Source organism: Hippichthys cyanospilos, chromosome 3 (assembly GCF_059441005.1).
Source record: "Hippichthys cyanospilos isolate Australia breed blue-spotted pipefish chromosome 3, RoL_Hcya_1.0, whole genome shotgun sequence".
In the NCBI taxonomy this organism is placed as follows: Eukaryota; Metazoa; Chordata; class Actinopteri; order Syngnathiformes; family Syngnathidae; genus Hippichthys; species Hippichthys cyanospilos.
In genome coordinates, this window is record NC_142371.1 from 12987501 (window position 1) to 13014294 (window position 26794).

Sequence of the window (26794 nt, forward strand, 5' to 3'; positions counted from 1 at the left end):
GATTTCCTTCTCTTTAATCCATAATAGAAGAAGCCTCTCCATTTTGTTGTCGATCGAGGTCCGTCCCCCGGCAAGGAAAGTCTTGCCCTTAGAAGATTGCCGAGCAGTTACGTCCATACTCTAGAGCAGGGGTGTCAAACTCAATTGCACAAGGGGCCAAAATTTGAAAAACACTTAAAGTCGCGGGCCGAACACGATAAACATTTATTGAACACCCTAAATGTATTTGGGACATGAATATGAATAAAAACATCCAGGAATATTATTCTGCAACAAACTTAAATAATAATAATATAATAATAATAAACCTTAAATAACATATATGTAATATTTTGTTCATAAAAATATCTTGTTAAATTATAAAACTTAGAACTTAACTTAAACAACTTAACAATATAATAACATTAACTTAAACAATTTAACAATAAAATAACATTCAAATCTCTTTGCTCCTATGTCAATGTATATAAAAAAAATAAACTTAAATATCACAAAAGATTTTGCTCTCCTTAAAAAAATATCTCCTATCTAAAATATACATTAGAAATACGAACATGCAACATAACCTGGAAATATACATAAACTGTGTGCTTTTCAGCAATAATATAAATGATTCAGTTTACATTGCTCTTATGACTTTCTTCTGATCATATGCTCTGATCGCAGCCGGACACCTGGCATCTTTTTTTGGCAACAAGTTGGTTTATGTTTGGTGTGAAGTCCTGTGTTGTGGAGATTCTCAGGATGGACTGCAGGTGTTCATCAGTGAGACGACTTCTGTGTGCTGTTTTGTTAATCTTCATCACTGAGAAGAGCTTCTCACACAGATATGTACTCCCAAACATGCACAAGATTCGGGCCGCATGAAGTCGGAGCTGGGGCATTGTTGTGGGGATTAATTGAATAAACTGTGCGGGCCCTGCAGTGTCGTACTTTGCCTTCAGTGTCTCATTACATTGTAGCTCAATCAGTTCCATCTGAATCTGCGCAGGTGCAGTTTCAACATCGACAGCAAATGGGTTGCGAAGCAAGTCGAAACTCCTTTTTTGTGCTTCAAAGTCACTAAAGCGCCGTGCGAACTCAGCGCGTAGTGTCCTCAGTTTGTCGGCAAAGTGCGTTTTGGGGAACACAGTAGTGCTAACTTGGTTCAACATTACTTGGCAACAGGGAAAGTGAGACAAGTTACACTGTTGCACTTGTGTCTCCCATAAAAGCAGCTTCACTTGAAATGCCTTCACTGCGTCATACATGTCAGTAATCATGCGGTCACGTCCCTGGAGCTGCAGATTTAAGGCGTTAAGATGAGCTGTTATATCAGCCAGAAACGCCAACTCGTTCTTCCATTTTTCATCCCTCAAAACGGTGGAGTCTTTTCCTTTACTGTCCATGAACTGACAGATTTCGTTGCTGAGCTCAAAAACTCTGTTGAGAACTTTACCCCGACTTAGCCAGCGCACCTCTGTATGATAAGGAATGTCAGCAAACTCTGAATCTATCTCCTGCATAAAGGACCGAAACTGTCGGTGATTTAACCCTTTAGCTCGGATAAAGTTTACGGTTTGCGTTACAGTGCTCATTACATGATCCATCTTTAGGACTTTGCCACATAGTGCTTCCTGGTGTATGATACAGTGATATGCTGTTAACTCACCAGTGCAGTTCTCCTGCTGCATCTTCACTCGCATCCTTCCCACTAGTCCACTTTTTTCACTGCACATACAACTGATGGAGCACCGGCTAAGTCCAATAAGTTTGTCCCAGGGCAGTTTCATGTTGGTTACACTTTGACATACTTTTTCAAAAATGTCTTTTCCAGTCGTTGTCCCGTGCATTGATATAATGTCCATTACTTCCTCTGTTACGCACAAATTGGAGTTCACTCCACGGATGAAGATGGCCAATTGTGCAGTATCAGTCATGTCAGTACTTTCATCCACAGCAAGAGAGTAGGCAATAAAGTTTTTGCTTCTTTCACTCAACTGTGCTCTTAAATCAGTGGCCATCTCACAAATACGATCTGTAACAGTATTTCTACTCAGGCTTATATTTACCAGCATCTGCTTTTTGTCTGGACATAAGACTTCAAACACCTTCATCATGCAGCTCTTCAGAAATTCTCCCTCTGAAAACGGCCGGCCCGATTTGGCGATCTCCTCTGCCACGATAAAACTTGCTTTCACAGCAGCTTCACTTTGTGACTTTGCACGGGTAAAAAACGTCTGCTGGAATGTCAGATTCTTCTTTAACTCTTCTGCTTTCTGTCGCTTCTGCTCTACATCCAGGTCTCTCAGGTTATCTTTATGTTTTGTCTCGAAGTGCCGTCTTAAATTAAATTCTTTGATTACAGCAACATTTGCTCCACAAATGAGACACACGGGTTTACCGGCAATGTCAGTAAACATATACTCAGCCTCCCATCGGTTATTAAAGGCTCTGTTTTCGGAATCAACTTTTCTTTTCGGCATCGTGAGGGGTATCTTCGGCTAACGTCTATCTTTGTAATATCTTGTAATACTTTGACCCAGGGAGGTGCGCGGCAAGGCAGCTGAAGCGTTGCATTGTGGGATCTGTAGTTCAGTGCAGTATCGCGTTATTAGCGCGTCATATAGACGGGCCATTAATAACGATAATGTAAAATGATCTCGCGGGCCGGATATGATTATTTAGCGGGCCGGATCTGGCCCGCGGGCCGTGAGTTTGACACATGTGCTCTAGAGCAAGGTTAACCATGCGTGCGCCTCCTTCGTATTTTTTTTTTATTATCTCCTGCTTTGTTTCTATTGTCATCATCCTCTTACTTCTTCCTTTACCGCCACTAGCAATTTTAGAAGCCGTGTCTAACAGATGAAGTTTGCAAAGTCTTAACAACATTCCTTCCTTCCGTTTTTCACTCTATTTTCTCTCCTTCCTTCCGTCCCGACCAGCTGTGCCATCAAGCTAGATGAAGGCGTTCGACCAATAGCATATCGGCATTTCTGCGAATGACGTGACGCCGGCCAATAGCATCTCCGTGAGTGAGACCGTGACTGAAACAGTGACTGTGACATTGTAAGAGCAATAGCATATCAACGTTACCGTGTCATACATGAGCAGATGCTTTTGTTAATGTAGCCAAGCGAGGTCAATTGTACGTTCACATTGACTGGCAACACGTGGCGAAATCATAGTTAAAACCATCACGAATTTACACACATATTTAAAATTAGTACCATAATCTACTGTGCAGTTAATATAACAAGCATGGATAAACAAAGGATAAATGACATTTTCCTCTGAAGCGACGTGACTTGAGCTGAGTGGAGATTTTTAGCCGACATTAGCGGGTTAGCAACAACTAACAACAACAACTAACTATAAAGTGCAACCTCTACACAAACAAACACATAAACAGAATAAACACTCATCGCTTACTAAACATAGGCAGTAGCGTGTGTTATCAAAATAAATGATAATAAACTATAAATATGAGCTTACGTTGTCATTCACTACGTCACCGTAACGAGCCGAATGACGCACAGAGAACGTAAATCAAAAAACGGAAATGCAACGCGACCCGACAAATTAAAAGCATGCATTTCAAAATAAGATAAAAAACGTCATGAACTCTAACACTTGAAGAATTCTTCACATAGTTATTAACTAATATTACGTAGTTATTTGATTAATACAGTTCTGTATCATGTACTTTTTTGCTTTTTAATTTTTTTTTCCATTTTTGCGCATTTTAATTTTTTTTTTATTTTGAAATATTTTTTAATTTTTCCTGGAAAAACCCGCGAAGTACTGACATCGCAATATCTGAGACCGCGAAGTAGGAGGGATCACTGTATATGAAAACGAAGCTGGGAATAATCAAGCCTAGGCTAGGGAATATGGGCATAACAAGCGCCACTCAAAAGTAAATAAATCCTTTTTATTTATGATGTTTTCTGATTGTATACATGTATATTATATATACATAGCACTTACAATACTATTTTGGTACCAATTTTTAATATGTATGTACAATTTGTATGTTTTTACCTGGGGTTCTAAATGCATTAGCTATTTAACAAAGGTTTGGACTGCAACCATACGGGGAATTCGTCTTACGAGCCCAATCGCGGAATGGATTAATCTCGTAACACGGGGCCCACTGTGTAAATTATACATACATATACACGCATATATATATATATATATATATATATATATATATATATATATATATATATATATGTGTGTGTGTGTGTGTGTGTGTGTGTGTGTGTGTGTGTGTGTGTGTGTGTGTGTGTGTGTGTGTATGAACAGGACACAGACATTAAAGGGAGAAAGAGTGTGGTGAAAGAGGAATGAGGTGCGCTAAAAACAAACAAACAAAAACCCATTACAAAAGAAAGTCAATCAAGAAAAAAAAAGTGTCAATTTAAAAAAAAGTGTTGTTGTGGCTGTACTTTTTTTTGTGAGAATGTGAATACTCACACAGTGATGATGTGATTGTTTTTAGGACAGAATTTATTAGCTAACATTTACAAACACACAAGTCTTTGGATGCAATGGTTTTAGCAAACATAATGTGTGTCATTTTTGGCAGATAGCGGTATATTTTTCTTTCCGGGAGTTTATGTGTTAACTTGCTGAAACAAGGTGTTGTAAAATAATGTAAACACATGCACACAAATTTCAAGTGGCTTGTGATGTATAATGAACAGTATGAACCACTGACATCATTATATTATACAATGTGTTATCACTGCATTCATTCTGTAGTGCTGATTTGATGCCTTGATACAAACGATCAGTGCTCAATTCCTTTTCATAAAATGGCACTAATTTATGTGGGCATGCACACAAGACCGAAAGACGCACACCTCAGTGGTAATTAATCAGAAATTCATGAGAACAGCAAAGTACTGCTTTGTGCTCCGATTATTTTAGCTTTTAAACTGTTTAAAAAATCAAAACAACAACAGATTATTTATTCTTCATTTCCCATAATTATCTACTGTGTATTTTTTCAAAAAATAAAAATTGTACTGATATTATTGTACTAATATAAAAGCATGTGATAAATACATAACAATCCACAGATAACTAAGAACAACTTATATTGGAGTTTCAAAAGGTGCCTACAAGTTGCTGCCTGCAGAGTATATTTTGTAGATCTATCCTCCACAAGTTTTTGAGCGAACTTGGTCTTGTGTTAACTAATGTGCCCTGGGCTGGCATACTAATATGGCTTTGGGTTTGAATAAATTACTGCTCAGATTAGCAGGAAGGATGAATAGGTTTTATTTTTAGAGATTTTAAAATTATTACATTATTAAAAGGGAGTACATCCTTTGATTCTTCCCATGTATTTTTTTCTTGCCTTCTTCCTCAGAGTCCTCAAACTGCCTACCTGTGTAAAAACAAAAGTCTTTGGTGGACGTGAATATGGCTTAAGGCCATGAAAGCAGCACGTCTCTCCCTACTGTAGCCTGGTGATGTGCACGGCACGCCACACAAACTCTGTATTTACTGCCACAGCACATTTCTTCATGCCCCCAGCTTTCTTCATTATTCACTCAAATCTTGTTATAGGATCAACATATGTGGAAATAAAGTGATTTCATGAATACAAGTACAAACAAAAAAATGAAGGTCTTCCTTTCCTTACACCCCACCCCTCCCAAAAAAATAAGGTAATAGACTGATCTGATAATAATTGTTTGTCATCTCTATTGTTAGGGAAAGGCTTTGTTTTAGTCATGTGAAGTGTAATTACATTAAAATAAGAATTTTCTTCTTCTTTTTTTTAATTTTATGCACTATGATTCACTTGGTTATTTTTTTCTGTTTTAGACTGTGAAAAAAAAAATAAAAATGTTGAAAGTTGCTATCTATTTCTTTTTTCTTTTGGTAATGTTAAAAAGGATACAGGTTGAGGTGTACTGATACAATTTTTATAGATAATAATCTTATTTATAGACAGAACATCGAGTAGGGGGGCACAAAAAGTTTTCTCTTTCCTATGGGGGGCTTGGCAAAATATATTGGAGAAGCATTGACCTATTCCAATCTCTGTTAAAAATTGAAAAAACAGTTTCATGACCCAGGATACTTTTTTAAGGAAAAACAGACCCCTCTCTCTGTAGCATAAATGGTTTCATGACCAAGGTGTAACAGAGGTTTGTGCAGCATCTGAATTTACCACGCTCAAAACTGATTGTGCAAATCTGAACCACATCAGCCCCTTTCAATTAGTAAAAAAGATGTGCCTCCTCCCCATATTGATCTACATTATTTGTATCGTTAGTGATGCAGTAGACTACAGTATTGACTCAGAATAGCACCCCCCCTTCTAAATACAAACATGTTTTTTTGTTTGTTTGTTTGTTTTTTTTTAAATAATCCCCATGGACCCCTTTGAACCTAAATTGAATTTATATCTCTTTCTATAACACTATTTTCTACTTTATTCTGTCTTCTAGTGAGTGGACAGGTTGGTGGGTCTTTCAAACAACATGTACAGAGGATATTGTGTGTGTTTCTTAGCGTGTATGTGCGTGCAATAGGCTGATGAGGCCGATATCCTGAAAGAGGACAGATGACCAACAGAGCAAAAGAAACCACAAAACCAAATAACTCCACCATCCTTCCGCCACGTCAGGAAGAATGCTCGGTTGTGTGAGACACCCGGTCAAAGTGTTATAATGCCTAATTACCACAAGTACTAGTACCCGCACCATCCGCGTTTTTTGCAGGAAAATGACCTTTTGTTGATTCGTCAGCAGAAGAAATGTAGACAAATGCATTACTGTTTGCATAGTTAATTGTCTGCTGCATTTATATTGTTTTTATATTATTTAATTTGATCTTTTTTTATTTATCACACTAAGCATGACACTTCTCACACAGACATTTTATTGTGCATAGATGCAATGATATGAAATATATAATGGCACTTATCCCTAATAACTTACTCTGTATCTTGATTTGTTAGTACTGTGCAGTATTCGACCAGTGTTACTCATTAAGAAAGAACAAAAAGGAATATGATGTATAAAATTGAGTCTTTTCAAAATTTGAATGGAATAATGGGTGGAAGAGAATAGCACATTATCTAAAAAATTATATGACCTCCTGGAGCATGACCTGAAAATAAATCATATCCATCAGAGCATCAAAGTCCAGTGGTGTATTTCCTTGCTCTTAACAACATTCAAGTAGAGCTAGTCCTATGACATTAGCTGTAAATTGAGGATGATTTCATGGTATCCACAGAATTCTTCACCAAGTATTTGTGTTGAGGCATTCATGTGGGCTTGAACATGATGAGCAGCAGGGACATCACACTTTGGTCATTCGCATTCCAAACTGGCATGCAGAATCCAGTCTCTCCTGCTCAGATACATATAGCAGTGGGTGGTGGGGCACAATGCAATGTTGTGTGAGAGGCGCACTTGTGCACTTGCACACTAATCGTCATGACACAAATAATATGAAGAGACTTGGACTCAGTCACAACATGTATGGCCCCTTAAACAGAGAGGCAATAAAAGAGCTAAAGTTACTTGTCCTTCGAGCTGAGGTCACTTGATCACACGCATTCACATTATCTTAATTTTAATTTGCTGTTTTTTGTGTGTGTGTGTGTGTTTTCTTAAATCCAGAGAACCCTAATCGAGAATCGAAACGAATGAGTCCATCTGTTTTAGTAGGGCTAAGTGTCTATAATTGGTGTCATTGATCACTAGTGTTATTATTATTACATGACAGAGAACTGTAACTTGGATATTGTTTATATTTTAACATAACAAAATTAATCAGCACATTACAAGCTGCACAAAAAGTGTCTGAAGCAAAAAAAGCCATCCTTAGTACTGCATCATTAATACCTGCAGGCGCCAGAGCAAGGACATTCGTGCATGCAAATACTCAAGCGACTCGAATACTGTGTGCGCACACACACAAGGTTGGTAAAGCGATGCTTTCACAGCGATGGTCAGCTCTATGTATCCGCAGAAATAATTGTTTTTTTTTTTTTAGGGTGCATGTTTTTAACTTAATATTGTAACCTGGGTGTTAATGAATAAAGAGACATTGCGTTCTATAGCTCTATTTGTGCGGTCAGAGTATTTTCAAATGTCTGAGTGGGGGAAATAACAGGAGAGGATTGTGATAGAAGGAGGATCATATATGCATGAAATGAGTAAGCACCCCCCCACCCCCACCCCCATCGGAGTTGGGGAGGTGGCCAGGAACATTAATACCAACTAAAAAAAAATCATAAATTAGTTGCTAATTCTGTAATAGGTTTATGCTACTTGTAACTGGATTTCTGAGTAGAGGATTAAAAAAATAAATTCACCGGATAAATCTTCCACCAGATAATGGTAATTATAATTAAACATATTGATGATTATTAATATATTACATATTTAAAAAAGCCATAAGATATTCTTATATGCTTATTTATTTATTATTACAAGAGGTTCAGTGAATCAAAAGGCTCAGTTAGTTAAAGCAAGCAAATTGCCAGGCAAAGCATAATTATTGCAAGGTCAGAAGGTATTACTCACAGTCACTTTAGTTTACCACATTAGCACAAGACTGGATGCAGGGCTAAAATTATGAATTTCATTCCCACGTCTGTCCTATTCTGATTTAGATGGATGGAGAGTAATTAACTCATGATTATTTAAATCACTTAAGGCATTTTCTGGATCTACAAAACTGATGCAGTGTATGTCTCTCATCCCACTTCAGCTGCAATCAAGAAAAGCAATCGAATCAGTTGATCAATAACAACATGGTGAAACAGCAAAGAAAACCGATGAAATGTTTTCTGTCCGCCTACCACTCTCCGTCATCTTTACTCCACTCTCTACTTTCTCTGAGGGTCTTCAGAAGCACACCTCGTTTACATTTACAAATGCAAATTTTATGCTGTCCTCTGCATATTAAAGTATTTTTTCTCCATATTTTTTGGGGTTTGAGGCCTCGCTGATCATTGATTAAAAAGCGACCAGCAATTGTTTTTGACAGTAGTAATTCAAGCGTGCAAAAAGTTGTTCTTTGAGAGATATCTTTAATTATATTCTCAAATTACATTTTGTTAAGCCTCTTTTAACCCCGCAGCTAACAATGGCAATGGAACAATAAATTATCACGTCATACAACTGTGAGGGGCAAAATTAGAGTCAGGTACCTTTAACAGTGTTTGCGAACTGTAACTAGAAACAGACTTGCAGCACTCTGCTGCATGGGCACTTAGGTGACCTTGTCCACAAACCATTTATTAATAGTGACATTCTTTCACCTCAAATCGAGTCTCACATAGTGAAAATTGTCTCTTGTGTGCAACTAAAAATAAATAAATATATATAAAAATAAATGAAAAGCAACATGTTCATAAAAGACCATCCCCCTCTGTTTTGCTGCAAAGAAGAAAGTTTCTCTGTCACCTCTCCTTATTAGAGTAGTCAGAGTCGCTGCATGCTTTTATGAAAGCAGTCACCCTCAACATGATTAAAAGTGGCGGGTGCCCAGCACCGTTTGGCCTATCAGCACAAGTGAGCAGCCATCAAATGTGTCTGGAGTACTCCTTGCCCATATTCACATTGACACCTTAGCACAGCATGGAAACTTAAGAATTGCTCACCCACACATTAGTATGGGTGAATAATACATTAGATTTGCAGTGTTTGGTTACAAAGGGGAAAGGGGACATTTCATGATCTTGCTCACTTGGTTTGCTACAAACTGAGATGCAATATGAACATATAAAACAGATTAGTAAAGTAGGGAAGCATTTACATTAGACCTTGGCCCCTGGCTCCAATGAGCTGCGCAAAAGCAGAATGCATTACAAATTATGGTGCTAATAATTCTGTATGACAGATATGCCAATCTCAACTACAGGTAAAATAACAGTTGAATTATTGTCTGTGTTTTAGGCCTGCCATGATAAGTCGACTGGTCACGATGATGTCAAAGGTGAAAATTGTTGACAATTATTTTTAATAATCAGTCATTCAGTCATGTATTTATTTTATTCGTGCTTTGTTTTTCCTATTGCACTCCACCCGCTGGCTCACCTGCTGTGCCATCCTTGTCTGTGACGCACATAGTTGTAATCTGGGTCAATTGTGATGTAAGGAGAAACATTGTAGATAAAGCAGTTTTGCAGCCAAGCTAACCCTAACCCAACAAAGCTTGGGCGCATTTCACAAAATTAATAAACGATTGACATAAGAATTGGGATTCTCATGTACCACGATTCAAAATCAATTTAAAATGTCCCCAAATCAAAATTATTGACTAAAAGCTTTCCGTTGGCTACTACGTCAGGGCACATTGTGTCATGATGTCACCACGCAAACCCATTCTGCGTGGCAGGATGCATCAACACAAACAATGGAGGAAATTCAACCACCAGTCTTCATAGAAAGCAAAGATTTATGCTCTGACACGGTAGTGGAAAATATTGCAGACAGCGGAGGCAAGGTACACTATAACATTCCAATTATTCCAATTATGTTTTTATAAGAGCAGCTGCTTGCATACTTGCCAACTGTTTCCACAGGAGGCTCTCGATTTCAGTGGTTAACAATTATTGTGTGTTTGAGAGCAGGTCATGTTATTTGCGAAGAAAACACTCAAACACTCACTTTGTATTATTCTAAGACATTATTTTAGCTTTAAGCCCATTGGAAGAGATGGAATAATCAAAGAATGTTAACACATAGGCCTTAGAAATATGAAATTCAACTCGTTCAATTGACACATCTGAGACTTAAGCTGAGGGAACACATTTTACAATATGATTTTCTGCATCAAAGATCCATTCTGGTGATTTAATTTTTTAAAGGATGAAAATCTGGTGAAAGAATCAATTGGGCTCCTCTGAACAGTAAGCCGTTCAAGAAGAGAAGCAAGATTTCAAATAATACTGACTTTACCTGCTCTGATTCAGTGTGACCGTCGATTATTTTGAACTGTGTTTAAGAGGTTCTCTTTATGTAGTATACCAACATCGAAGTATTAGTTACAAACAGTTATAAAGGCCAAAACCACTTCTCTCCATGCTCTATGAATTGCGACACAGAAAAGTAGGAATGTGCAGTTGCAATATGACTTATTTTGCCTACACCGATCCAGAATAAGTCTGCTCTACAATCACCTTCCTTGTAAATGTATCAATTTATTGGTCAAATAAAATAAAGGAAAAAAATCTGAAAGAATTAAGCTATAAGAAGCTATACAACCTCCGATAATGTTTCTTCAACGGGTAGGTTAAACAAAACACACACAAATTCAATAAACGAACACAGCGGCTATGCTCATCACTGGTACTCTTAAAAGGCTAACCTGCACTCTTCATTAGGGTGCTGTTGGGACTTATCAATGCAGAGTCTTTGTCCTTGCTGTAATTGCCCTCTCGACGTGTCAGCCCACACCACCACGATCATCATCATTGTAGCCGCCCCACACCCTGCAAGCCAACATAACCCCCCTCATGACAGGCCCAGTGAGAGAACAGAGTAGAGAGTCTCTCCTGAGACCTGCTGATCAGCCCCCCAGGTGCACCGTTATAGAGAGGCTTGTGCTAGTTAAAGCGGCACCAGCAGGGCCACCTCTACGAATATTACAGCCGTCCTGCCAGACCCCAATTCTGCTCGTTTTCAACTGCATTTGCACCGGCTATGATTGTCTAGCATGGCACCATAAAGTTTTCTCAATGTAGTATACTTTAACAGTTGTTAATTACTTTTTTTATTATTATGATTATCCATCCATACATCTTCTGAACAACAAATCTTCACCAGGGTATTGATTATTTATTTGAATTCATCCTTAACTATTTCTACAAAGAGCACCTCCTCTTAGGGCCTTCAATCAATTAATCATAGCCATCCATCCGTTATGTTAACCACTTATCCTAAATAATAAAAAAGTCAACAAAAGTTCCCCACTGCTTCAATGTCTCGTTAATAGAGTGTGATTTGCTGTTTTAACTACTTTGATATATCCAAAGCAGCAGACACATTTTGTGAAATAAATGTCAAATGTATGCATGGCAATGGATAAATCCTAATCGCTCTTAGCTTAACTGCATATCACTCAAACAGGGTGGCACGTTAAGAGTAGGCACATGCAGTAATGCAATTGGAGTCCTTGCAGATTTTTAGCAAGTCAAATGGCGCCATCTAACGGTCAATAAAGACACAACAAGTCATTGGCCTGGATATTTGCCTCGAAACTGGATTTCATGGAAGAAATTTGTTTTTGGTATTCTCGAAGCTTGTGTAGCCTGTAAACGTTTTTTGCTGGGGGGCTTGAAAGTCCAGGCAGCCTTTGAAAATACCATAAATGTGATGAAAGTGAACCAGCTAATTTGAAATTTAACTGTAATAGACACCCGGCTATCAGTGTTTCAGCATAGCTCTGACCTCTGTTTGTTTTGCTGAACTAACAGAATAAATGAATAAATGTTTCCTCTTCACACAGCATGCTCCTTCTCATCACACACAATGTTTTTTAAACCCCCTGCAAGGATAATTTATGTGTCAGTGTTTTTACGGTTGGACGCAGGGTTGTAGACCTATGGTGCCTTATTTCAGGAGCCTGTGTTGCAGGGGTTAACACGGTGTAATGTGAAGGGATTGCACAGATCATATGGGTGACAGAAGGTCCATGTTTTTGCTCATGTGTTCGCTTCTCGTTCCTACAGGCAAGATCCAAATTATAAATACAAGTTAACCAACATCATCACGTTATTACAATTTTACTAAATGCATCTGAAATATGAAAATCAACTTTAACTTTGAAGAAGAAAAACACAAATGCAACTATCCCATGCAAGTTTTTGAATAAAAAAAAAGAATTAGGAAAAATGAAATTTACGTGACAGTGAAAGCGATCTCAGAAATAAGTCAAAATCTGGTGTGTTGGCACACGACAGTGAATTATTTGTCCTACACTCTTTTCATGTAGCGTTATAAAGATTACTTAATCTGCAGTGTTATAAAAACTAAAATATTCTACCATGTGTGATAGTACTTGCACATATGCGACAACATTTATTTCTTTGCTGTGTAAGTGTTTACTTCCTCTGTCTGCTATTGTGGCAATCACAAAATGCGTGAACCCAAAAACCAACTACTACTCAGACAGGCTAGTGTAAGGTAGGAATGATTATGAAAATATGAAGCAGTATTATTACCTCTTTGAAAACATTTCAACCCTAATTGCAAGCATGCTCCCAACTGCCTCATTTCACCACGCCTCACATTTTTTTACCTACTCATGTAATTCGTCCCAAGTGATCTTGTCAAGGTTTTTGGCCTAATTTGGTCGGAACTGTAATATATTGTTTAAACTATAAGGAGCACAGTGGATGCAGGCATGTGTGTGATGTGCAGCGCAACACATTAACACTTTGGTACAGATCATCTAAAAAGTGATCACATTTAAAAGAAATCAATTTCATTAAAAGGGACAATGTGTAAGATTTTTCATTACAGACAGCAGGAGCTACTGCAATTACCATTGTCCGTAGGTATAACGCACATGGCAGCCTCTGGAGAAGTGCCACCCCCGATGTAATATCATTTAATGATAACTAGACCTATGATTATATTTAAAACATACTGTTGGTCGTTAAGTACACAATTATTTGCAAGTTTTTGAAATTTATAATCATTTATTTATTCTTTTTTAATGAAAAATGGTCTAAAACTTAATACAGAAATTAAATAGTATTTATAACACAATTACCTGCAGTCACTCCACACTTGGTTACAGTAGATGAAAACAAAAAGACCACACTGCCATTTTTTAATGCTATATCCAGCCGTGGATGCCACCAATAAGCCTTGAGAGTTCTCAATGGGTTTTATGCCTCCCATTGGACTCAAAGACAGTGAGATGTTGCTTACAGCACGCGGAGGATTCCAGTCAAGGACACAAGCACAATCCCTCAACGCACCATTATTTGCTCATATTTAAAGCTGGGTGGCACTGAGGCTACCTGAGGGGCTGTAGCATCATATACAAAGAAAGATGGCTGATTTTAAAGTTCGACGGCATTTCCGAGCAACTGGGAACTAAAGTGGATGCAACTCAGGCGCACAAAGAGAGGATCGGACGAAAGACTTTACGTCAGCCCGGTGATACGAGCACTTTTATAGCCAAGTATTTTTCCGGATGTCAGAGTTGCAAAAGAAATCACCATAACGTTGGGGACTATGAATATTCCCCTTGAGGGCCCACTGTGGCTGCTCCTGTTTATGGTTGACTCGCAATCTGCCACTGATGCAACATCCACAACCTCTCATCCTTCTATGTTAGCAATTAATCATTTAAATGAACAGCGGGAATGAGTGGGATTGTCTAGACGTTCATACAACAGCATGTTAATGTAATATCATCACTAATTCTGGTGTTTTATATGTGCAGTTGCTTATTATTCTATTCCTCACAACGCCGCCCAAGTTCATTTTACCATAAATACCTGAAATTGTGCGGCCCCTGTGTTTCACCAAGTTTATGACTGTGTGTATATGCCAAAAGACCACAATTAATTAAAGAGTCAAATGGAATATCTTTAAGTCTTCTCTAACCAGAGCATACAGCTGCTTGCCTTGCCACTCTAAAATTGAATCAGCGAGAGACATCATAACTTTTACATGATCCTCTCTGTTTTGGTAATATTCCTGTGTGTGGACAAGGATGGACTTGGACGATGGTTCAGTCTGCTGGCTTCTTTTATTGCTGTAACAACCACAGCTAACACGAACTGCTGTTAGCTGCAGCAGGCACCTGCTACTAACGAAAATTGCAGACATCAGCCCTCTTGCTCGTCCCGTTACAGTAATTATTCTGATAAGAAGACGGCAAATAAAAAATGCACATCTGTGTCAAACCTCGCATTATGTTTCTGACAGCTCAGTCTTCCTCGAATAGTCACAAAAAAAAAAAAATCAAATTTTTAAGCTACTGTTTATAGGACGCACCATACTTTTTGCCCTTATTTTTGGGACAAAAAATGTGTCTTATATTTGGGGTATTACGGTAAATACAGTACATACACTTGGAGCGATAAAAGAGAACTTTACATATTATGTACAGTATGTACACCCATAACCCATTCAGATAACATTATGAATGTCCTACTTTATTATTCACCCTATGTTTGAGCATCCATCCCCCTATCCATTACATACCGCTTAAACCGGAGTCAACAACACATCTCTCCAACCAGGACCAGCTTAACACCTGCTCCGACCAGGTCCAACTTAGCTCTCGATAACATGCCTGACATAACGCTACTCATCAAATACGTCTAGCATAAAATACATGAATTGAGGATCAAACCAAATCCTGAATTAATGTAGCAGTAATGAAAAATTTACAACAAAAAAAGGGAGGTGAGACAAATATACCCATCTTAGCACACACAGTTATAGCATACCGTACATATGTGATAGGGCTGGGCGATAATATCAACATGTCGATGTATTACAATACGATGTGACACAATACACATGTTGCAATACGACATTTTCCAATATATTGCATACCTACTTGAAACGCCTCATTTTCGTAATATTTCCTTTTTTTATATCAATCCGCTCCAGATTGGCTTTTGTATCATTATTTTTGTCATATTATGAATTACGTATTACATATAAATCATTCCAAGCGCTTTAAAAACGACACATTAAATGTTACAATAATGTTACGTGTATTGTGTGAAAGGAGAGCGAGAGATTGGTCGAGCAAATGAGCGAGAGATTGTGGTTGAGACGCATGTGCGGCAGCAGAGGAAGGAAGTTGTTTAGTGGCGGAGAGAGCAGTGTTGTTTTTAAATATAATAAAAGTGTCGGCTAATGTCGATCCTTCCTCCCCGCTGCCTATTTTATCGGCTGCGGGCTCCAATTCGAGCCTGCAAGAGAGGTCCAAGAGAGGGCAACTCTGGCCCTGGAAGAGGGACTTTCTCCCGTGTCCCCTGTCTACAGCCACGGAATGGACAACAATACTGTACATTACCTTTCAAGTGAGGCCATGTACCAAAGCAACGGCGGGCAAACAGCAGGATAAAAAAAAACCTTTCCTGTTCAAGTTGTCCACAGTAAGCTCTTGTATGTGTCCCACAGAAGTGCAATAATAAGAAAGTAAAGCCGTGATATGAAGGAGAAAAAACGTACAGAATAGGGGTGGGGGAAAAAAAATCGATAATGCAATATATTTTTGTGTTCTCCGTGGCAATACGTAATCAATACACCAACGGCCAATATCGATATTTTATTACAACATAATTAATTTACCAGTTGTTCGTGTCACCGTCACTACCCAATGTCTCCTATTCTCTTTGAGGGGGCGCTAATCAAGTAAATGCGGGTGAAGTAGGCGGAAGCAGCGGCCAAAACAAATAATAGAAAAAGCGCAAAAACAAATCAAGTACAATGCTGGAAACTGACGACAGGAAGGCACTGGACCAAAGAGTATGCAATATGCAAGACGTGCTTTACTAAAATTAAATAGGACAGTAATATGGACAAACCTGCAAATGCACCTTGTTCGCCATCACGGTGAACTACTGTCCGACGATAATAAGGGCAAACCAAGTCAGCTGACAATCCCAGAGGTACCTGTGTGTGCCCGGAACTAGCGTGCCATCGGAGAGAATCTTTTCAACCACCAGAGATATATTCTCTGCTCAGAGGTGTGCATTTACATCTGAGCATGCTGATCAGTTAGTGTTCCTCAAGAACACTCAGTCAATTTAATAGATATGTCGTAGATTTCTATTTTTTTTTTAACCAAACTTGCCCAATACATCACAATATGCACTTGCTGTCTCGCAATATATCTTAAAACACTTTGAGACCCCTATACCCAGCCCAAGTATATACATATGTAGACAGTTTGACTGTTAAATGATTACATTTCTTTGCTTGTCCTTATATTGCAGCTTTGTGTTTCTTTTTTTCTTTTTCTTTTTTTTTTTTAAGAATTACACTTGTTAAGCCAATCCATCGGTGTGATCAGTAGTATGCTTTAACTGCTTCATAATTGTATTTTTTAAGGTTTTCAAAAATAAAACTTTCATAAGAACAATAAATCAGAGGTCGTTTGAAACCAGAATCCAATGAAAGAGGTTGAATCAGTACCGGAATCGTGCAAATTGAAGCGATGCCCACTTTGCCATTGTTATCCGTTCCTACCTCCTCATTGTACTCGGGAGAAAGGGGGGAAGATACTAAGACCAGAGTTGTCCTCAGGGTAGCGGGCCTCATACTTTGGCCAAACTAGAGCCCGTGGCCAAAGAACAAAAGGATGACGAGGAAGCAGAGTTCACACTGGAGCAGTCATTTTGGTATATGTTACCACTCCGCTTCAACATACACGCCAGTCTCTTCTTTTGCGCACTCAATGAAGCTCTCTGGCCACACGTGCACACCTCATGCGTCTTCACTCACTTCCCTCAACCACAAACAGCTCTCAATCACAATCACCATTGTGAAGAGGAATTTTTACCACTGTTTCTTCTATTGGGCAGAAACGCCCTTATAAAATGTCATGACTCCCATCAATGTATAATGATGAGCAGTCCCTAATTTATTTGATCACAATTACAATTCACAGGGTATAAATAAACCCTTTTTCCTGGGGTCATCTGCGCCGCCCCTGGCATCTGCAATATTACCAATATATGACAGTCGATATAAATATATATATTTTTTTAAATATGCTATGTAGTGAAGCCACAAAACTTCAACCACAATATAGTGAGGGATCACTGTATACCTAAAAGAGAATCAATCCAAAAGAAGTTAAGGAGATTAAGTGTTATGTGATATCTTTTCGACAGGCCATTAGTTTTTCATGGAACACAAGCCTGTCCTGTGTCTCCTGTGTTAGTATAAGTGATGAAAAGTTTCTGTGTTCATAGTAAAGACATGTTAGAAAAAGCATGGTGATAGAGGGACAAGACTGCTATTGGAAAATCTTTTAAAGACCCCTCTCCCATGAATATTAAAGAGTCCCTGGCAGTAGACAGCTTCAGGTTTACTGTGTCGGTTTGCTGAGGGATAGACTCTGTCTGGATATCAATTAAATCACAACTTGTCAGTCTGATGGGCTCAATAGTGGAGCAGCCCATTCCCCTTTACCCATCAGCTCAACTTTGCGTCAACCATCCATCTCTCATTGTCTCCATTGCTATTTCCACCCTCTTAGTTGCCATCTTTATCCCTTCTCCCTCTCTGTCTCTCAAGCAGCCTGTAACTGAATGCACAAATTACTCTCCCCTCCACCTTTAACTCACACTAAATCTTTCCCTTTCCTCACTTTGCTGAGCTGGGATATTTTATTCCTCCATCAAATATGCATCCCATTAATTAAGTTAAATTACTCCTGACTGCCAAATATTCACTGCCTCTGTGGGCGTCAACAGAGAAATAGAGAACTGAACCTCCAGTGGCAAAGCCCCAACACTTAAATATGAGTTACAGCCTTTTCACCACTTTGCAAGGGCAGATTACCAGGCACTCTGGGTTGCAAGAATAAACCAGTGTTGCTTTTTTCCACTCTACTGTGTTTTATTAAATACACGATGACTCTCACACTTCTGATGAGGACAGATATTTTAATTATATACCTTTTTTCCCCCATCTGCCTTCTTGTCGTGGTTTAATTGCTGTTGTTAATCACTCATTAAATTCAGAATTTTCCCCCTCCAATAATATACAACGAAACAACTGGCTCCATATAATGCATTTTTGCAAAAACAATTCCACTGCTGATGTGATAAAAGTTCATTTCTTTGCATTTGCAGAGTGTTTTTGCAGTGTTTTTGTTTCTTTTTTTATCCCCCACCCACCCCCAGCATTGGCTCAAGTTTCTATTACTATGAAACAGAAAAGTGTTGATTACTAAGTCCCAAGGTCATGATTCTGTGTGCACTGTATGAAATTGTTATTAAAATAGGTCTGGTACTGAAGAATATTTCTCTCTTTGTCTGTGGCACTCAGTAAATGCCCATTTGGGTCCTCTTGGAAAACGTCATTGGAGGAAAAAAAAAAAGAACAAAAAAAACAAACTGACCAAGCACACTGTGTTAATCTCCCTTACGTACCCTTTGGCACATAATTTAAAATCAGTAATATTCGTGGTCTTGTCACAGAACATGAATTTCTCACAGTATTAAGAACCGCTGATCGAAGACCAGCCATAATGAATATTCGATTAAAAAATAAATTATTTAATGATCCCGTTGAAAAATCAAGAATATATCCAAGCATTATAATTTACAAATTTTCCGTTTTTTTTTATTCATTCCTTGCTTTTTATGTTGTTGTTATTTATATAAACACTGTTTTGCATAAAAAAATATTTTACACACATCAGCACAAGGCTACTAAACACATTTAATCCATTATGCCAAATTTTATTGTGTTATAATAAATAATATAGAAATAAAATTGAAACAAACCTTTACTGGCCCACCAGTAAAATTTACATTATTTTTTTCTGATTATACACATCCTTTTTTTAATCAATATATAGGCACTTAATTAGTATAAAATAATATTTTAAAAAATGATCATTAATTCAACTATCCTGTGTATCAATTAATAGTACACCATGGATTCTGTCATTTTACATTGACTATTTCCAACTACTATGTGTATCAAATTCTTTTTCTCCAAGCTGGCTCTATACACAACGCAAACGTACAAAGACACTGAGCAGTGGTAGATTCAACACAGTCTCTAAGCTTAAGAGGTGTTCTATTTAATGCCCTTGCTATGTATGAACCTCGGTAATTGGAGATCTCCGTAGTAACATAAAAGCACCTAATGATTAACTGTAACTAAAACACTGTGTGTGTGGGTGTGTGTGCGTGTGTGTGTGTGTGTGTGTGTGCGTGTGTGTGTGTGTGTGCGTGCGTGCGCGCGTGTTTTAATCGTAGGCCTGAAAGGCAGTAAATCTGTTATTATATTGTGATAGTGATGATATACAATTATTGTGGGGTGGTGGGAGATCAGTAGGGTGACATAATCATCCTCATAGGGATCCTCCTTTTCATCTGTAACAACTATAAATGTTTAAATGGGAAGGAATACGGGGAAAAGCATTAAAGCAGTGCTCAAGCAGTTCAAACTAAAATCTGTTTGAGGATTACTGAGAATCACGTCAAAGGAGAAAGAGAGGGGTGTGAACAGACAATAAGGGTCTGTATTAAGTGACGGCTTCTCTGGATAAGCAGCAAGCTAAGATGCTCCTCTACTGTCAGTGCCAGGCCTCAAAGTACTCATACAGGCCCAGGCATTAACGCACATTACTGCGAATGAGCCTTGCTGGGCGGAACAGATGGGCTATTCTGGGAAAAGACCAGACAATGTCACAAGACAGGGATACATAAAAACCTTGACGTGAGTCAGCTCCATCCTCTTAACAGTCGAATCATACACACTGCATGACTATTTATATTTTCTCTCCAACATTAAGTCAAAAGAACTGTAACCATGGAGGCAGGACGCCTCAGCTGCAGGAAAAACATATAGTTGCAAACTGCAAACTTTTGAGTTTCAAGCAACAGTTTTGAAAGTTTTACTTTATTTCCTGAAGTGACAAACAGTTTATGAGTCATAATAATAAAAAAACAGTCCACAAGAGAACAATCCACGCCTTTGATAGTGTTAATACTTGTAAGGCCAAAGCTGAGGGGCTGATATTAAACCAATGCCTCAAAGCATTTAGATTGTTTATGCATAATTTAACACCTACAACAGCACTGGATGTCCGTCTGGACCACAGAGCAGGAGGGTGAAAATGCTGAATGCAGGGCCTTTCGGGTACATGATGGAGTAGAGGAAGAGGAGCCTCATTAAATGACCAAGCCCCACTGTGGACAAAACATGCTGGGAGGAATACACAAGAACCTACCACCTCACATGCTGGTAGACTTTTTTTAAACCAATTAAATATGAGAAATCATATAGTGCATGCTAACAGCCAATTTGTGTTTTTTGCTGTTGTTGCACCTTAGGAGTTCTTTATTGGCAAATTAAAAATGAATCTTTTTTTTCGTGTGTGTGTGTGTGTGTGTGTGTGTGTGTGTGTGTGTGTGTGTGTGTGTGTGTGCGTGAAATGAAGATGCACACATGCAGATAGGTGAAATTACTGACAAGGATACAAGTGAAGGAAGTGAACAAGATGGCAAGTCAAGTGTTGAAGGTGATTAGATAGATGCAGACTAGCCCTCTGATTTGAACGGCAGCAAGGTCAAGAGTTCTCTATGTGTCTGGGATTGCATTTGCATCCGTTGATTAAATGACACAACAATATAATCTTAAACGATCAACTTCATCCAGCCCTGAAAAGGCATCAACAGCAGAGGAAAGTTGAGATCCAGCACACATGCATTCACTGAGTATTATGGAAGAGGTAATCTTGTGGTCTGAAGACTTAACATGGGAAACAAGGAGACTGATGGCAAGGTGATAAAAAGGTCTGCAAAAAAATAGGCGAAAAGCACAACAACAAAAGTAGGGTTTGTACATTGCACATGATTAATGACTCATTGATTTCACGACTTTAATATTCCACAGTGATGTTGAAAGGAGTGGTTCTCAAAAGGTGATACACATACCACTGGCGATTCATGAAAGTGTTTTGGAGATATGTGAGATTTTAACAGGTTTCAGCAGATATCAGAAAATGTAATTTAATGCTTGAAAACATTTAAAATGTTGAGACCGGAACAGTATTTTTTTTCATTTTTAAGATTAAGAACAAATTACTTGATTGAACAAACTTACTTAGACACTTAATTGTAAATCGTGTTATAGTGACTCCATTGCAAAGAGCTGTAAGTCTTGATTTTGTTAAGTTTTATATAAGGAATACATACTGTCATCAATGTAGCCATTTTCCAGAAGACGCAGCAGAAATAAAACAGGTGATATTACCCAATCTATTTGATAGTGTTGCTGAATAAAATACAGCAAGAGATATCAGTATGGATACAGCACAGTTTATTAAGTGGATGAATGGAAGGACATATGGGAGGACAAATGGCCCTGTTTTAAAGCAAATGCGTGCAATATTTAGAGGGGTGCATCACACACACGGTCAGCACACGCACTCCACTGTCTCAAAAAGACCATACTTTGCAAACCTATGCTATGCAAGCATAAGAGCAAGCGAATACAACTACAATTTCCCATTGGTTTCAGTGCATAATAGCATAGAATCTACTAAACTTGAGCAAATATAGTACAACGTCGGTTAGTTATCCCGGGCTTTCACAGACATAAACAAAAAAACTACAGCCAGAGGTGGGAAGTACTGTACATTAGCACTGAAGGGGGGCAGGCCGCCAACAAATGCCCACTGACACAAGCACTGCACAATACGGCCTACTTTGAGAATTTCCAACACTAGCCACACTTTTTTAATCACAAACACAAATGTACTCTTACCAGTCAGAATGCAGTACAGCGATCTAGGCACACGAGGATTAACAACAGGCAGCAAACGGCGCATGCAATGGACAGCCCGTGACAAGAGGAAGCAAACAACCGTTGCAGGTGATGTCTTTGCTGGTGTTTTCCTTTGTGTTTGGTGATTGAAATCAAATTTGAATTAAGTTTGCAAAGTTTCATCCTTTGCTTTCCTTAGCTAAAAGAAACATGGTGGCTTCCATCCAAGTGGCACCCCCCATGTAATATAACTATGATTAAATATATTTACAAAAGTGATAGAACACATTTATTTGTGTGTTATTTAAATGTATAGTGGGTTAAAACAAGTAACTCACTTAATTTTCCACATTGTACCTTTGCGTATTTATTTATTTTTGAATCCAAAAATGATTTGCACTCTTTTGGGGAGTGCTTGGCAGAATAAATATTTCACAGAATGTACATAATTGATAGGTGGCTGAACTCCCGCAGGCTTCTTCCACCATTTGGTGGACCTGGACGGACTTTTGCGGGAAAAACTTGATCTCCTATATTATCATTACGAGAGAAAAAAAAAAAACAGACTGGCACACAATTGAGATGTTGGAGGGAACTTCGTGGGCCTATGCCTGATCTTGTTCATATTTTGTGGTCCTGCCCTACCATCCAGACTTTCTGGAGGGATGTGGCAGAGACGGTTTCAAGGGTGCTGCCGTTTGATGTCTGTGTATCATTCTCAATTCTTTACCGAGCAATTGTACTGGAAAGAATGGATATAAATAATGTTTACCATTTCAAGGTATTGTTGACAGCTGCCTTGAAAGCTATCATAAAAAATTGGCTGCGAAGGCCTGCCCCAATATGGGCATTTTTATTAATAATGTTAATTTATTGTGCACGTTCTAGAGCAGATGACACTCCATATGTCTCAAAACGAATTTGAATGAAACTCAAACAAGAATGTGGATTGTTTCTAAGCACAGTGAACCCCCAGTCTACGAAGTCCCTGCCTTACGATTTTTTTTTCCAACTTTTGATGTGGACGGGGCCTTTTTTTTGTCCCCTCCTTACAGCCAATTCTTTCGTCAGGCAACACATCCAACATGGCGGTTAGTGTGCATGCGTGACCGCCATGTTGGATGTGTCTGCGCTCATACGTCTATACACGCGTCACCACATACAACACTACAATGCTCGTCTACTGCTGGTTGGCGTCGCGGTCAAAATGGCCGCATGCTAAAGACTGGATCTCTTCTGAGTGCTTAAAATAACATATTTATTGTGCATTTTACTGCTTAATTCAAACTTTAATGGGTTAGCCATGGGTCCCAAAAGTGCTAATAATGTTAAAGAGAGAAGTAAGAGTGCTAGTAATATTAAAGAGAGAAGTAAGAAGATGATTTATATGGAAACGAAATACAAAGAAGGCTAAGCTAGCTTAGCCTAGGCTAGGCTACCCTCACTATGGAATATGGCCATAAGTCGCTCAAAGGTCAATAAATCCTTTATAAAAAAAATTTAATTATGATGTTATTTAATTGTATGCATGTATAGTATATATGCGTAGCACCTACTATACTATTTTGATACCAATGTTTAATGTGTATATACAATTTAGATGTTTTTACCTGGGGTTTTCAACGCATTAGCTATTTAACATAGGTTCGCCTTACGAGCCCAACCGCGGAATAATCTCTTAAACCGGGTGTTTGGCTCTCAGAAGAGTGGGACTTTCAGATAGAGTTGAGTAAAATAAATAATAAAATCAGTTTGTCAAAATACAAAGACATCGCTTCTTACAGCCCAGGACATGGTCTTTGGTTCTTAATATGTCCTACATAAATTCCATATGGTATGTACATTCCTCAGTGCATTCTTTCCTTCCTGAGTTTTAGCAATTACCAAACAAAAAAATAAGAGCTCAGCGTCTAGACAACATTAACTCAATTTATGTCTTGAGCGACAAAAATATGAAGTTGTGCAACCTCTGCAGAGTGAAAAAAAAAGAAACATCAAAAGCTCCACGCAAGAACGAAACTGTAATTCCTGGTAATAAATTTATAAATAAACCAAATTATCATTTCTCAAGTTTAGCAACACTAAATGCACTCATGATTCTCCTTCAACCAAAAAAAAAAAAATTCAATTTCATCATACCTACCCCTGGATGCTGCCATCTCCTAAGTCTGCATTTTACTGTAGAATTAAGGATAAATCATCAAATAGTAAAATCTGAGGTTGTGTGCATGTGAAGCTCTGTCCTTAATGACTATGTTTCTAGGGGGTTTCTTTGTGTTTTCTCCTATTTAGTCGAGATGAAATACGGCCAGGTAATCAGTTTGTAATGAAAGCGCACACAGGGCCTATTTGTCACCAATGGCTTGCTCTGGCAGTACTCGGCTCCTCTGTGGATATGATTTGTGAAACCAGGCGCTGTATTTGGTAGTGCCATTTAAAGACATATCGGAGAACTATTCCATATGTATGTGTGTGTTATAAGTGTCACATTTTCTGCATTTGGGAGAAGAGGGGTTTTACGCTGGAGAGCTTGTGAAACATGAGCATTTCTTCTCATTAAAGGAAAAGCAATGTTTAGACCAAAGCCTGCTTGTGTTTGCTGTTATATATATATATTTGCAAACATCGTTGAAGCAAATAAATATTCACTCAGTGCTTTGGTAGAACAAAGTTGGCCTGCAAATGAACTAAGTGAAACCATTGACGGAAAAACTATCTTTAAAGGTAACTTAATCTTTGTGACTCTATAGAGGCAGAGATGTTTGATGGTTTAAAATTCAAAAATAGAACTTTTTCTAACTGCATATGCTAAATACAAGAAGGTATAAGACACAATTACACAACCTGATATTTACAGACTAATGGTTACCTTTATTTTCAAGGACTTGGCTGAAATATACATCATTTCACTTGGAATGACAAGAAAAGTCTATTTGAACCAACACATTGCTAGAGTTATTGGCATCAAAGGGTAAGTTTATAGTTTTAAACCTATGAGCAAGATTTGAATACTGCCTCACTTCACTAATCCCCTCGACCTTGAATCTCTGACCAAAGCTGCTCTCTGATCTGCAGGAACATTATTCTCAAACAAAGCTATTCATAATACCATGTCTCTTTGTACGGGGATTTGGGTATCGATTGGTCCCAGGACTAGCACATTGGTTCTCCCCAAAACAGTTAAGATTTTAAAATATCGGTACTAAATTTGTTGTTAATCAAAACAAACAAAGGCATCAGGCGTGGATTAACCAGCAAACACATCACACGTACGGAAAGTAGTACCAATAGGAAATGTATGCTTTGCACCGGTGCTTACTATGCTCGCAAGTTGTACCAATTATGGAAGTTTGATAAATATCAAAAGTGTGGTTGCACTTCATGAAAAAGATCTGCTCATCTGCTCTTGAGTGCATCAGATGTAAAAAAAAATAATATTGTGCAAATATTGGTTTCTAGTTGGCTGTGCAGAAAAGTTACACAGGTGTGCACAGGCCCACTTTGCTGTGTACCAGCAATAAGGTCTAATCACAGTTGCCAGAGAATGCTACAAGGTCGCCAGAACCCTGGAGGAGATCAAAAGATCCACTACTTTCGAGTACATTCAGCAACGTTCACCGCTCAGTTGGATACCAACTTAGGAAAAGGTTTCAAAGTCATTTTGTTCTGAGTAGATTTGAACAAAATTTGATTGTAAAAACTGCACATAGTCTGTGTAGTTGGTGTGCAAAGATACAGTAGTCTAAACTGTAAAATCAAAAACTGAAAATGTTTAACAGGATTTTACATGTCCCTAAATTTTGGTAGCATTCAGAAGAAAATTATCTAATAAATTTTTCATCCCAGTGCTTGCAACACTTACAAACACGTGTCACAAAAACACCTTACAATAATTCATTCAAAATGTATAAAATTGTACCAAGTATTGCTTCTTCACAGGAATGTTCAAATTATGCCAAAAAGTTGAACACACAATTTGTGACATTCAGTTATGAAACTCAATTCACTCGACAACAGAATAATATAAGCCTAGTAGATTGTAAAAAAAAACAAACCTCAAGTTGCTGAATTTAAAAACTCACCCACAGATGTCGCATCTGTACTCCCGCATGCCCAGATGCCTTTTAACGTGATTTCGGGCATCTCCCAGCTGAGCTGTTGCAAAGTGGCAGATTTTGCAAAGAAAGGGCTTTGATCCTATGTAAAAAATAAAAAGAAATCATGAGTGCATTCACATTGTAAAATCTGCAAATATTTTAGAGATGGAGCATTTTATCTTTTTATTTATTATCATATCATGCATGCAGAAATGTCATTAATACTGTCTTTCTCAG

The 26794-nt window shown here is 38.2% G+C and overlaps 1 protein-coding gene and 1 pseudogene across 1 annotated transcript in view; both read right to left on the minus strand.

Moving 5' to 3' along the window:
- The window catches only part of LOC148425792 (zinc finger protein 407-like), a 189102-nt gene that overhangs the window by 149799 nt on the left and 12509 nt on the right, over nt 1–26794 (minus strand). The window contains exon 4 of the mRNA XM_088412008.1: nt 26543–26657. Within this exon, the coding sequence (XP_088268134.1) occupies nt 26543–26657 (115 nt within the window). The remainder of the gene's footprint in view (nt 1–26542; nt 26658–26794) is intronic.
- On the minus strand, nt 626–2465 carry LOC148425793 (general transcription factor II-I repeat domain-containing protein 2 pseudogene; annotated as a pseudogene).